We start from the raw sequence: 14,477 nt of genomic DNA on the forward strand, positions 1-14,477 counted from the left end.
TGGACTATATGAATTTTAGGTAATGCCTTTCGGCTTGACCAATGCTTCTGCGACGTTCAATCGCATGATGGACCGCATTTTCAGCCCGTATCGAGCTTTTACGGGAGTATTCTTTGACGACATACTCATCTTCTCTAAGTCAAAAGAAGAACATCGGAAGCACTTGGACTTAGTGTTTCAAGAATTGCGAAAGCATGAGTTGCATGTGAATGCAAAGAAGAGCGAGTTCTTTCTCTCAGAGATACACTATCTCGGCCATATAGTCTCTCACAATCAAGCGAGTATGGATCCTGCCAAGATCCGAGTGGTAGAAGATTGGCGTATTCCCACTACGATACATGATGTACGTAGCTTCTTGGGATTATGTTCGTATTATCGATTTTTTGTCCGAGGATTTGCTCATGTAGCAGGACCGCTTCATGATTTGACAAAGAAGAAGATTCCTTTCAGATGGGGATCGAGACAACAAGGAGCTTTTGATCGGCTCAAGTACTTGCTAAGCCATGGACCTATTTTGATAGTGCCTCACTTTAAGGAAACCATTTGAGGTGCACTGCGATGCTTCAGGCGATTGCATCGGAGCAGTGTTGAACCAGGACGGCTATGCAGTGGCCTACGAAAGCAGACGGCTTAAGGATGCAGAGTTGCATGCATCAATCTACGAAAAGGAACTCTAGGCTGTGATTCACGCCTTATCCAACTGGAAGCACTATCTTCTAGGAGCGGATTTTGTGAATCACCAGAATTTGCGGTATTTTCTTACGCAATGGAAACTATCTGAGAAGCAGATGAGGTGGGCAAACTTTTTGTCTATGTTTCACTTCCAGATCCTTCACACGGCTGGGAGTAAGAATGTAGTCGTAGACGCATTGTCTAGGCGGCCAAGGGTGAACGCTATCACTTCGGTGTATCACCAAGAATTAGAAGCACTACCGGATTTGTATCCAAATGATCCAGACTTCTCCACCATTTGGGAAATGCTACATCGTGGAGAGAATGAGTTTCCCTATTCCATTAGGGACGGTTATCTATACCACCATCAGGCCATATGTGTGGCGGAACCATTAAGAAAGAAGATCATGGATGAAGCACACGCTTCGCCTTATGCGGGTCATCGGGGTATTCTCCCTACGACCTTAGCAATGGAAAGATATTTCCTTTGGCCTAGCCTTAAAGCAGACATTGATAAGTATGTCACGGAATGCCTGGTTTGCCAAAAAGTGAAGTATGATCGGCATAAGACGCCTGGGTTGCTACAACCTTTGCCTGTGCCTAACGAACCTTGGGAAAGTATTGGCATGGACTTCATCATCGACCTCCCTAGAACTCAGACTGGAAATGACGCGATCTCGACCATTGTGGACAGGTTTAGCAAGCAAGCACACTTTATACCAGTCAAGAAAACGATCAAAGCAGATCATATGGCTAGGGTCTTTCTAGCACATATCTTTAAGCATCATGGAATGCCTAAGACTATTGTGAGTGATCGAGATCCTCGCATGACAGGAAATTTTTGGCGTGCCCTAATGGATAATCTTGGTACAAAGCTGAATTTTACATCTGCCTACCATCCTCAAACGGACGGGCAAAGTGAGATAGCCAATTCCACAGTATTGGATATGTTAAAAGCTTATGTGTCAGACCGGCAATCTGACTGGGAGAAATATTTGCCTCTTGTCGAGTATGCGTATAACAATATCATACACTCATCGACGGGGAAAGCACCTTTTGAGATTCTTTATGGTAAGCCTTTGCTTCCACCCATCCTTTTCACTAAGGATAAGATCTTTGCAGCAGATGAATTTGTCCGGGATTTGGACACCGCCTACGGGCAAGTTAGGAGAGCTATTCTACGCTCTCAAGAAAAGCATAAGAAAGCTGCAGACAAGCACAGAAGGAATCTAGACTTAACAGTCAAACAGTTAGTCTTACTCAAGTTTGAGAAGGCAAGACTTAAGAAACAAGCGTCTCATAAGGGGAAAGTGGTAAAACTTTCTACCCGTTATTATGGGCCGTTTAAGATCACTGAGCGAGTGAATGATGTCACTTTCCGATTAGAGCTACCGCCTAATTGGAAGATCCATAATGCTTTCCATGTCAGTTTACTCCGGCCGTATGTGGGACCGCCCCCAAGCCAGCCTAGTGCTGAGGAACCTCCTGAGGTTGAGGAAACAGAAGAAATACTCCAACCGCAGCAGATAGTAAGTCATCAGGAGCGGTCTCTCAAATCCGGAAAGATAACACGGAAGTATTTGGTTAAGTTTAAGAACTATTCGAATCTAGATGCTCAGTGGATGACGCAGGAGGAATTAGCAGCTTATCCCGAGATACTGGAGGTATATGTCCAAGCACTATAATTGAGGTCAACTGTTTAGAAGCCAGAGGGATGTTGCTAATTGGACTATTGCCTTATTTTTTAATGATTAATCTTTTTTTTAGGATATTTTATTATGTGCACTAAGAACTGTTAAAGGATTGTAGCTACAGGAACTGCCATCAAGAACGGACAAACTCTGATGTGTCATTTGATGGGTGACGGTAAACATCGCGAAGGAGTTTCCGTAAGTTCGGTGGCAAGGGCCGGGTTACGAGTGCCCGTGATGCATCACATGATGGGTGACGGGTGCATCAGTAAGGGGGCATCCCGTAGGCTAAGAAGGAAATCCGAACTGAGTAAGAAAATACGCGTAAGAACGCAAGCACAAGAATAAAGATGGGTTCAATGAAGCTTTTTACGAAAAGGAGGAACGATCGCGGGAGGACAGATGTTTTCCCGCGAGGAGTCTGTGTCTGCATTGCATCTATGTCGTGTCCTGCATCCGGGGACGCCTGGAATGTGTCCGTGTAGCATTATTTTAACTAACTGAGTGAGTTTTTAAAGTTTGAACAGGTTCACACTTTATTTTATAAAGTGGCCGGTCACTTTAAAGTGACCAACCCTTTTATTAATAAAATAAAGCAAGCAAGGCCCGTACACGTCGAGAAACCTTTGGTTACATTTGTCCATGGTTTCAGTGGCAAGTATTTTCAAGTTGCCCCACTCTGCCAAAATCCAGACTTCAAACATAGAAGTCATGTAACTACGTGCAAAAACTGTCTTGAAAGCTTGCCAGGTCCTTGGAGCATGCAGTTGTGTCGCGATTGGACTCCACCATTGCATAGCATTATCTTTAAGAAATCCCACTGCTCAAGAAATCTTGGATTCTTCTGTATAGTTCTCCCTAAAGCATAGATGTTGTCAAATTGCTATAGGAAGTACAATGCTTTCTTGCGATCTTTCACCCCGGAAAAAGTGAAAATTTCACTGTCGTGCCGCCATCTTTGAAATCTTTGGGTTGGTTAGGTGTATATCCCTTGTATGGATAATAAGGGTATCCATATGGGCTCCAGCCATTGTAGTTTGGTGGCGGTGGTGGTGGTGGGGGGGGCAATGGCGGTGGCAAAGGCGATTACACTGGATCAAGGTCAGATGGGTGTACCATATTCCTGATAACTCCCCCGATCGGAACAGACGGCTGAGAAGGTTGCCGGTTGGAAGCTCTCGTACTTTCTGATGCCGGAGGGGAAGGTATCACCTAGGACATGGCATCAGCGGTTGTAACATGTAGTTCAAAAATTGTTGAAAACTTTGCAGCATCGAAAGATTCTGCTGAGGATGCCGCGAAAGAATGTCGTGAAGTTCGTTGAGCAGAAACTACAAATATTCTGTTGAAACCATGAATTCCAAGTCTTGGGTTCTTTATGGCTTATGCCCTGTAAGACATGAGCGGTGAAGAAACTTTGGAAGTGCAATCTTGCTCTGTCTGCTCTTTGGTGGGACCAGTATGCTTCCAGAAAAGCACACGCGTGATGCTCTGATACCATTGTCACAAGACGGGCACCACGTGCCAATAGAAAAGAACACACTGAACAAACTGTTAGCACTTCAATAACAACTGAACTGAGAGAGAGAGAGAGACGCGCGACACGAAGTGGTGGAATTCCACCCGAGAGAGTATTGGCCCCAAACCTTGGCGCCCCTTTCGGTATTTCTTTATATTGCAGCAACACAGTACAAGCCGGTACTCCAGACTCTGCACCTTCTCCAGGAAGCATGCCAAAGAATGAGCCCTAGCCTCATATTTAAAGGCCCTAGGTCCCAAAAGCAGTTTTACATGAAAAGCCTTCAAACTCAAAAGCTTCTGGTCCAAAAGCAATGCCAAAAAGCTATCAACGTAAATCGCGGAAATCCGTACAGCAGTCAACGCATAACGCGGAAATCCGTACAGCCTACCATGTCATCATGTCAGTGCAATTTTTGAAAATCTGCCACATCATCAGTTTGTGTGTGTGTGCGGGTCCTGCTTTATTTTAATCCTTTATGTCACTTGGGGCCCCATCGGACGGGGTCCCCATAAGTTGGTAGGACTTCTTCTTCTGTTACTTATTCTTCTTAGAGTTTAGGCTCAATTGAACAGGGATCAAAATAATTTCAAGAAAGATTGTGTTTGCATAGCCAAGCCCTATGAGTTGCATGCTTAAGAATTGAAAGATACGATCTAAATCTAGTAGCTTGTGATAAAAATGAGCAATTTAGTAGCACTAAGCTATATTATCCATACCAGGATTGAAATGCTTCCTTTTCTGAAATCATGTAATGCTGATTCTCGTTCTGATTGACTCCTGCCACCATGTAAAGCAGCAGCCTTAAGGCCTTGTGCCACCAATGCATCCGAAATTTCATCACATCTTGTCTACAAAGACAAAGCGAAAAAAAATTTAAGCGAGTACTCACACAATGAATCAGAAGAAAAATGAAAGTTTAGGATACCTTTCGTTCAACGAAGACAATAGTGAGTGGTGACGGATGTCCTGCTCTTTCTGCTTGACTCGATTCTTCAACAAGGAGTGCTAACAGATGGTCCACCTACACACAATGTACCGTTTTTATTGCAACAAGAAAAAGAAAAGACCGGCATTTCTTTCAAATTTGAAAAACTAGCTCTCGTTCATTCTTAATAGCTTCTATGAGCCCCACATTTCCTGAAGTGAAATAAAAAATTTCAGCTACTCCACTGTACACAACCACTCTTGAAGATACTACCTGAACAGTGCATAATTGACGTGATCCATAGACATTGGCTTTTCAAATAAAGCTATGCAAAGTTGGGTAGCGTTACAGAAACTTAGTTTTAAATTATGACAAGCTTAATTGCTCTAACTTGGCCCACATTTAACACTTCCATAGCTCTCCCTTCACTCAGAGAAGAACCAATAATCTCTCTGCCGACAAAAACCTATGACCTCGAATCAATCAGAACAAGTCACCACACGTTTAGACCACCAAAAATTTGGCACACAATACATCAATCAATCTTTTCAAAAGCACAAGCTGCAGTTCCGAATTCCCTTTGTTATTTCAACATTTACAGCTTTGATAGAAATAATTTTATGACGTAGCAATTTTGATACAAATACAGTATATAGCTAACACGTCATATCAGCATTGTAAAATAGCAGATATTGTAAATGACAAATTACCGGCTTTACCTTTTCTTCATCGGTAACTTTGTTTAGACTTTGTGATACATTTGCTGTTGGGCTGCTAACTTTTCCAACCTTCACTCGTATAGGGTCACTCAAATACTCCTGCAAATCCGCTCCACAAAAACACGTTCCATAAGAATAAATTTTACTTTTAAAATGGCATGATTTCTTAGAGTTTTGTTGGCAAGCTGCAAAGTACCTGAGCTAGTGCTTCGATCTCTTCAGGCATAGTTGCACTAAAAAGAAGTGTTTGATGCTTTTTCGGTAAGTTTTTCATAACCTACAAAGTCAAAATGACTCAGTAAGGAGGCAAACACCTCTTTCAATGGCAATTAAAAAGCAATAGAGACTTAGACCATGTATTCTCAAGAAGCTTCTTCAACTTCAAAGTAAGGTAGCACACAAACCAATAGCAATCTCAGATAACCAAAACTTACAATGATAGCAACAATTAAAGTATGCAAGCTAATCATAACAGTGAAAAACACACCCCTTCAGAGAAGTTCTTGCATTTCTTTAATAATGTACAAAAAACATTTCTTAACAAAATTATTTGATCCACTTACTAAAGACATCCTACTCGGGACAAAATTATTACTTAGGACATCCTACATTTCTTAACAAAATTATTTTATCCACTTACTTAGGACATCCAATCTACTTACTTAGGACATCCTTGTTGGGGTTGATGCCCAAACATCACCTCCGGACCATTTCCACCATGTAGCTCTGATCGAGAGCTTCACAAATATATTTTCTATATATTTTTGGCCCACTATTTGGGGCCTATACAAGAATTATGTCACAAAGTGATGACGTGGTATGACCACTCTGACAATCCTTGACAGATAAAATGATTTTATAAGTAATTCCAACTTAAGGGGTCCCATCCGATGGGGCCCAGGAAACATAAGAAAGAAACAAAAGACCTTAGCACTGGTTGTTGACGTAGGAGGCTGTACGGACGCCTGAAAAACGCGCTAGATGGTGACGTGGCAAGACTGTACGGATTTTCTGTAAATTGCATTGATGTGCTCACGTGGCAGCTTGTACGGATTTCCGAAAATTACGTAGGCTGCTTTTGGGAGTCCCCGACGCTTGCTTTTGAGAGCGAATGCTTTTGGATTTAGTGCTTGTGGATCGGGTGCGAGAAATGAAGAAAAGAATGAAGATTTGGACAAATTCTTGGCGGAAAAATTTGCCAAAGCAGAGTACAAACGTCTCCTGCAATTTGACACGTGTGAAAAGATTGATCAAGTACCCTGGAGACCCAAGATTTGTGAAACACCCGAAGAATTACCCGATTGATGAGATTTACTCGAGATGGCAGAGGTCATTGATTCTCTTCTCAGGTCAAAAGGAAAGCTAAAAGGACAGATGAGTGCAGAAAAGCGAAACCTGTACTCGCAGCAAGAGCTGGACAAAATTCTTGAAAAGAAGAACCAAAGGACCACAAGAACACAAGCCAGGGAATTTGAGAGCGGCTGAAGAGCGCGGAAAAAAAGGAAAGACGAAAGCAGGACTGATGCAAGACTTTGTGAGGACCGCCCCTAATCAGATAGACAAAAGTACCGAACTTTGCAAAGCATGGGGCAAAGTGCTAGACCAAGAAGCCCTTATCTTCTTTGATGGAGAAGCCAAGGCCAAGTTGGAATTACGCCCGAGGAAATGCGGCCATCGGCCGAGGCTATTCTAGAGGCGTCGGACCTGTCCTTGGCAAACTACGTTTGCATTGTCAAGGGTATTTAGGGCACAAGGACATTTAAATCATGCCTTTGGAAGGGTGTGACGTCCTCAAAGGAATCCATTGGTTCCCCAAGAGCAGTGTCGTGGTCAATTATAGGGCAAGGAAAGCCATCCTGAAGAATGAGAAGGGCAAAAGAGATTGTACTTGATGTATAACTGAAAGGCAAGTCCGTCCACTTGATGAAATCCAGTCTTTTTGAAAGAACTGAATGATGATCAAAGGTCAAATATGTCTGACCTCGACAAGGAACGACAAGAATTTATGCAAGCTCAGGCTGACTGTTTTCTCTGAAAGCTTACCAGCCTCCAGGGGAGTTACCTGTTGCTCATCCGAAGGATCATACGATTGATTTGCTTTTCGATAGTACACCACCCAACCGGCCATCTTACCGACCTAGCCGAGCCCAAAATGAAAAATAATGAACCAGAACTAATTCTCCATTCCAAGGATCGATGATATACTCCACAAATTTCAGGGTTCCACTTGCCGTATTAATCTGAACAGTGGTTATCATCAGATCCGAATTGCTCCTAGAGAAGTCTACAAGACAGCTTTCAGGACGACTTTTGAGTTTGTATAATATTTGGTGATGCCATTTGGCTATACAAATGCTTCAGCTACATCCACCGCATGTTTCAAAGAGTATCGATCATTTGTGGGCACTTTCTTTGACGACATCCTCGTCCTCTCCAAGAGTGAGGCAACGCAAAGACACCATCTCTTACGAGTTTTACAAAAACTGCCGCAACATAAACTGGTTGTAAATGCGAAAAAGAGCGAGTTTTTCTTGTGAGAGGGATACACTTTCTAGGACACATCGTCTCAACAAAAGGTGTGAAGATGGACTCGGCCAAAGTTGAGACCATTTGTGATTAACCCAAGTTCATTAATGTTCTTGAAGTTCGAAGCTTTTTGGGTTTCTGCTTCTATTATCAACGGTTCATTCAAAAATTTGCACAAATAGCTTCTCCTTTGCATATGTTGATTCAGAAAAAGGTTCCTTTTACTTGGGAACAATCAGAGATTGCAACCTTTCAGACTCTCCAAGTGTCACAAAATGGTGACGTGGCAAATCCTAACACACACCCCCTCCCTTGGTATGGGACAGTCCTTGGCGGAAAGAAAAGATGACGTGGCTGCAGGCTGTACGGATCCCTCAAACTGCGGAGAGCATGACACGTGGCAGCAGTCGTGATTTCCGACGCAATCAGCGCTTAGCTTTTGGCAGCTTTTTGGCTACGCAATTGAGAGTGGGGGGGGGGGAGAGAGAGAGAGAGAGAGACTTGCTTTTTCTACGCAAGCTTGAGAGACAGCTCTTCTGCTTTATATTAAAAGCTATTTTTATGGACAGCTTTTTGGACTTGCTTTATTTGACAAGCAAGAGAGAGAAAGAGCCTTTGCTTTATTTTTGGGGCTTTTGATTTTCAGCTTTTGGGCTCTGCTTTTGGCATCCCTTGTACTCTTCAAATAAGTGGGTAGGCCACTCACAACTCAGAGCATCTGGACGCAGAGTCTGAGTGTGAGCGCCTACCCGCACTCTTGTACTTTGGACTCAGATTAATAGAAAAAGAAATACCGAAAGGGGCGCCAGTCTTTGGGGCCAATATCTCTAGGCACGGAACTCCGTCGGGCAAGTGTCGAATAAATTGTGAACTGTGAACCGTTTTGAAGTGGTTATTTGGTGTTGTCGCAGTAGATTCTTGACTTGGAGTGTCCAAGTCTATCATAGTGGTATCAGAGCACGGCCGATTTCTCTCCTACGGGAAATCCGATCCCTAAATTTTATTCTATTTTCCGTAGCACCTATGGCTTCAGGCAAAGATCAATCGACTCCCTCTGCATCCGAACATGCGGGAAGGGGTCACAATGAAGATTCAGGCAAGGAGTATGGCCCGCCTCGGCCTACTCAGACGGAGCGTCGAGAGATGGAGCGTTGTCAATTGATCGGCGATGCAACAAAGATGATGCTTAATTTTGCCAAATACCCGAAAATGGCAAAATATATGAGGACGACCTCTTTGGAGGAGGTGCACACACAGTGGCAGAAAACCACAGAACCACCCCAAAAACCCGCTCTCAAGAAACCTCCTACTCCCAAGAAGTATACAGAGAAAGAATTAGAAGAGGTGGTTGATGCACGAATTGCTCAGCTTTTTGACGCGCAAAACAAAGCCAAAAAGCACGGCAAAAAGTAGAAGAAAGGCACTGACTTCCGGGGCTATTTAGGTCGTCAGTCGACATTTGTAAAGGCAAAGAAACAGAAGAAGCGTGTTCAATTTGAAGGAGTACCCAGTCCTTCTTCTTCTGATAGTTCTAGCTCATCTGACTCGAGCCAAGAAGACCGAAAAGGCAAAAAGCGAAGCAAGAAGCAACGCTTCGGAAAGGGCAAGAAAAAGACAAAGAAGTCTAAATCTCGCCGAGTGAGTGACAGTTCTACAGAGGACTCGTCTAGTTCGGACTCGGATCACAGCAGCTTTTATGCAAAGAAGAAGAATTTTTATAAAGCCAACCAGTGACTTTCTGGAAGACGAAAGCAAGAAAGTTCGAGAGTTTAAGGAAGGTAGATTGTCAATTAAATTTGACACGTTTTCTGGTTATAGAGATGCTTCGAAGGCTTTGTCTTTTGTACAGCAATTTGACATCGCTTTCGCGGGAGGACGCTACTCAGAGCACTCTAAGATTCGGAGAGTTGTCTCTTACTTTAGGGGAATGCTCGAACTTGGTGGTCCACGCTTCTATTAAGCGAGACTGCGTCAGTTAAATGGCTGAAATTTAAGAGGCTTTTTATTTCTTCTTGGCTGACTCGAGAGTAAGAACGTGATATACGAACTGCTTGGAACCATCTTCCAATGACCAAGAAGGATACAGTGGACGCTTATTGCGAGAGACTCTGGAGCTCTGTTCTCCCCGCCTCTTCATTCAAGAAGATCTCGTTCAAGGAACAAATTGAGCGGTTTACCTTGGGTCTACCTACAGAGATCCAAGATCACTGCTTGGAACAAAAGTCAGCTTCTATTCAGGAGTTGATGAGTCATGCGAAACGGGGTTTTACCATTCACTCTAGCAGTTTGACCTACCCCACCGATGAGATCATGACACAAAGAGCCGAACAGACTTCGACGAATGAAAGTAGAAAGAGGAAGAGCAACCTAGAAAAGAAGGATGCACGACCCAAGCTTACTCCTCAAGAGCGGGCTCGCTTCATCAAGGAAGGGAAGCGCTTTGGATGCGGGGAAACTGGACATATCTCCGCAAAGCACCCTAAAAAGGCACAGAAAAAATAGAACAAGGACGACGAAAGGCCCGAGAGATCGAGAGCAGTTGAGGAACGTGGAAGAAAAGGCAAGATGAAAACAGGACTAGTTCCAGATTGTGTGGGTGCCGATACCAGTACATTGGACGAGAGTACAGAACTTTGCCGAGCTTGGGGCAAAGTAAAAGACCAAGAAGCCCTGATCTTCTTTGATGGAGGAGCCAAGGCCAACTTCATTTTACCGGAATTGGCGGCGCTGCTCTAGAATTGGATGGAACCACTTGCGGAGGAAGTTCTAGCGGGACCCCGCAGGGACGTAGCCATTACACCTGTCATTGGCAAACTTCGGTTGCATTGTCAGGAGAATTTGGGGCATGAGGCCTTTTACATAATGCCTTTGGAAGGTTGTGATGTCCTCTTGGGAATTCCCTGGTTGGTACCACTAGAACAATGCCGTGGTCGACTATCGGGCGAGGAACGCAACATTGACCACAAAGAAGGGCAGAACCATTGTAATTGACATTAAACTTAAGGGCGAGTCTATCCCTATTGTATCGGCTTCGGCCATTTCAAAGTTAATGAAATACAATCTGTTTGTTTACTCGATATTTATGAAAGAATTGAGTGATGCGGATAGGACGAATATGTCTAAACTTGATAAAGAACGCCAAGATTTTCTCCACTCTCACGCCGATTGCTTCTCAGAGGATCTGCCAGGCGAGTTACCACCTGCTCGACCTGAAGATCATACCATTGATCTGATACCTAGAAGCACACCACCGAGCCGGCCACCTTACCGTGTGAGCCGAGCCCAGAACGAAGAGATTATGAACCAAGTGAAAGACCTCTTGGAAAAGGGTCTTGTCCAACCTAGTACTTCACCATATTGCTCTCCAGTGTTGTTGGTTTGGAAGAAAGACAGATCTTGGAGAATGTGCATCGATTATAGAGCTCTCAACAAAATCACCATCAAGAACAGATTTCCGAATCCTAGAATCGATGATATACTTAACTTACTTCATGGATCCTCGTGCTTTAGCAGGATCGACTTGAAAAGTGGATATCATCAGATCTGAATCGCGCTGGGAGACGTCTACAAGACAGCCTTTCGGACGACTTGGGTTATTTGAGTTTTTGGTGATGCCTTTTGGCTTAACCAATGCTCCTGTGACATTTAACCGGATGATGGACAGGATTTTTTGAGAGTACAAGCTATTTGTTGGCACTTTCTTTGACGATATCATTGTTTTTTCCAAGAATGAGGCAGAACATAGAGATCATCTGCTTCAGGTCTTTCAGGCATTACGAGATCACAAGTTAGTGATTAATGCGAAGAAAAGTGAATTTATCCTACCAACGATACACTTTTTGGGACACATTGTCTCAGTAGCGGGAGTGCAAATGGATCCGGCCAAGATAGAGACTATCCGTGATTGGGCCAATTTAAAGAATGTCCATGGAGTTAGAAGCTTCTTGGGATTGTGTTCGTACTACAAGCGGTTCATTCGAAAGTTTGCATAGGTTGCTTCCCCTTTGCATATCTTGACACAGAAAGGAGTCCCTTTCTCGTGGAGACCCCCAGAGGTGACCATCTTTGAAACTTTGAAAAAGAAATTGACTACGGGACCAATGTTGAGTTTGCCGGACTTGCACAAGTCATTTGAAGTATATTGTGATGCTTGTGGTCGTAGTCTGGGTGCGGTCTTAATGCAAGAAGGCCATGTCATTGTTTACGAGAGCCGATTGTTTTCAAGGCAGCAATTGACAGCACAGATTTATGAGAAAGAGCTTTTGGCGGTTATCCATGCTCTTACTCAGTGGCAGCATTACCTAGTCGGAGCGGATTTTACTGTCTTTACAAACCATCAGAGTTTGCGCTACCTCTTGTCACAAATGCAGCTATCGGAAAAGCAGATGCGGTGGGCAAACATCTTGTCACAGTTTAACTTCCAGATTGTCTATGTTCAAGGACAAAGAAATTTGGTGGCAGATGCTTTGTCTCGAAAGCCATTGGTTCTAGCTATTTCCGTGATACATCATAGGAGCTTCGAGGATATGGTCGACCAATATGCCACAGATCTAGATTTTGCAAACGTTTTCACACGGATACGGGTTGGGGAGACAGTAGCGGGATATTCCATTCGGGTTGGCTACTTGATGAGGAAAACCATGATGTGCTTTACACAGCCGTTGAGGAAAAAGGTTATGACTGAATGCCACTGTCCGCATTTTACGGGTCATCGCGGCATTGCTACCACCATGAAAGGGGTAGAGAGATACTTCTTTTGGCCGAGACTCAAGAAGGATATGGACGAGTTTGTGCGCAGGTGCTTGGTATGCCAGAAGGTCAAGTTTGACAGGCATAAAGCACAGGGATTGTTACAGCCTTTGCCCATACCCACCCGCCCTTGGGAAAGTATTGCAATGGATTTCATTTTTTGTCTCTTGAGAACACAGAGTGGTCACGATGGTATCTGAACTGTTATTGACAAATTTAGCAAGCAAACTCATTTCATTCCAATGAAGAAAACAGTCAAGCCGAATGACTTAGTGAGATTGTTTGTGGCCCAGATTTTCAGATTACATGGCATGCCTATGACAATTGTCTCCGACAGGGACCCCAGATTTACGAGCTTGTTTTGGAAGGCAATTTGGAAGAACGTTGGCACGCGGTTGCAGTTCTTGTCATCTTTCCATCCGCAGACTGACGGGCCATTTGAGATTGCCAAATCAGTGGTTTTAGATTTATTGAAGTCTTATATCTCGGATCAGAAGACTCAATGGAAAAAGTATCTACCTTTGGTGAAATTTGCCTACAACAACACGATACACTCTTCGACGGGGAAGGCACCCTTTGAGATTGTTCAAGGTGCTGCGAAGGTTCCATCCTTCCTAAGCACGAAAGACAAGATTTTTGAAGCGGATGAATACACGCGCGACTTAGATATGGCTTTTGCCAAAGTCAGCGAGGCTTTGCAAAAATCTCAAGAACAACAGAAAAAGGCAGCGGATCGCCATCGTCACGATTTGAAATTGAAGGAGGATGATTGGGCGCTCTTATGTTTTGAGAAGGCACGCCTGAGAAAGAAAAAGGGAAAGGAGAGGCTTTTTCCAAAGCTTAGTATGCGATACTATGGACCTTTCCAAATCTGTGAAAAGATAAATGATGTCTCCTTCCGACTGAAACTGCCTAACACGTGAAGGATGCACAATGCATTTCATGTGAGTCTCTTGAAACCTTTCAAAGGTGATGTGCCTGATGATGGGGAGCCCGATGAGCAACCCGAAGTGGAAGAAAACGAGGAGATCCTTGTTCCTGAACAGATTTTGGCACATAAGGACACAAAGAATAAGGGTAAAGTAAGAAGGCGGTTCCTAGTTAAATTCAACAACGAACGAACGAGGAGATGGATCTCCCGGCTACACAGACCGCCTACAGATACGCGTCGGAGGAACCACCCGACCATAGCCACCGTCCGACAGCTCCCCCGTGCTGGGGCCAACGTCCGACTGTACCTGTAAGACCATGAGTCACAAGACGGGCACCACGTGCCAATAGAAAAGAACAGACTGAACAGACTTTCAACACTTCAATAACAACTGAACAGAGAGAGAGAGAGAGAGAGAGAGACGACACGCGACACGAAGTGGCGGAATTCCACCCCAGAGAGTATTGGCCCCAAACATTGGCGCCCCTTTCGGTACTTCTTTATATTTGTGCTGATTCGCTAGGAAGCACCTCCTCTGCAATCTGCGCGCTGAAGAGTGCCAGAGAGGGCCCCCAAGGCTCCTATTTAAAGGCCCAAAGCCTAGAAGCATCAAATATGAAAAGCAAACCCCAAAAAATCACTTTCTTAAAATTTCGGAATTTCCCTAAAAATTCGCAGCGAATTCCGGAACGTCCGTACAGGTGCCACATCATCATATTTTGATGTGCAAAGTCTTTTGAGT

The 14,477-nt window shown here is 44.0% G+C and overlaps 1 protein-coding gene across 1 annotated transcript in view; it reads right to left on the reverse strand.

Moving 5' to 3' along the window:
- Positions 1–14,477, reverse strand: part of LOC147446881 (DEAD-box ATP-dependent RNA helicase 20-like) — a 119,909-nt gene that overhangs the window by 17,798 nt on the left and 87,634 nt on the right. The window contains exons 7-10 of the mRNA XM_086522825.1: positions 5,726–5,806; positions 5,530–5,628; positions 4,811–4,906; positions 4,602–4,733 (exon numbers count right to left, since the gene is read on the reverse strand). Of these exons, the coding sequence (XP_086378951.1) occupies positions 4,602–4,733; positions 4,811–4,906; positions 5,530–5,628; positions 5,726–5,806 (408 nt within the window). The remainder of the gene's footprint in view (positions 1–4,601; positions 4,734–4,810; positions 4,907–5,529; positions 5,629–5,725; positions 5,807–14,477) is intronic.

Source organism: Adiantum capillus-veneris, chromosome 11 (genome assembly GCF_014529385.1).
Source record: "Adiantum capillus-veneris isolate H3 chromosome 11, ASM1452938v2, whole genome shotgun sequence".
Classification (NCBI taxonomy): Eukaryota; Viridiplantae; Streptophyta; class Polypodiopsida; order Polypodiales; family Pteridaceae; genus Adiantum; species Adiantum capillus-veneris.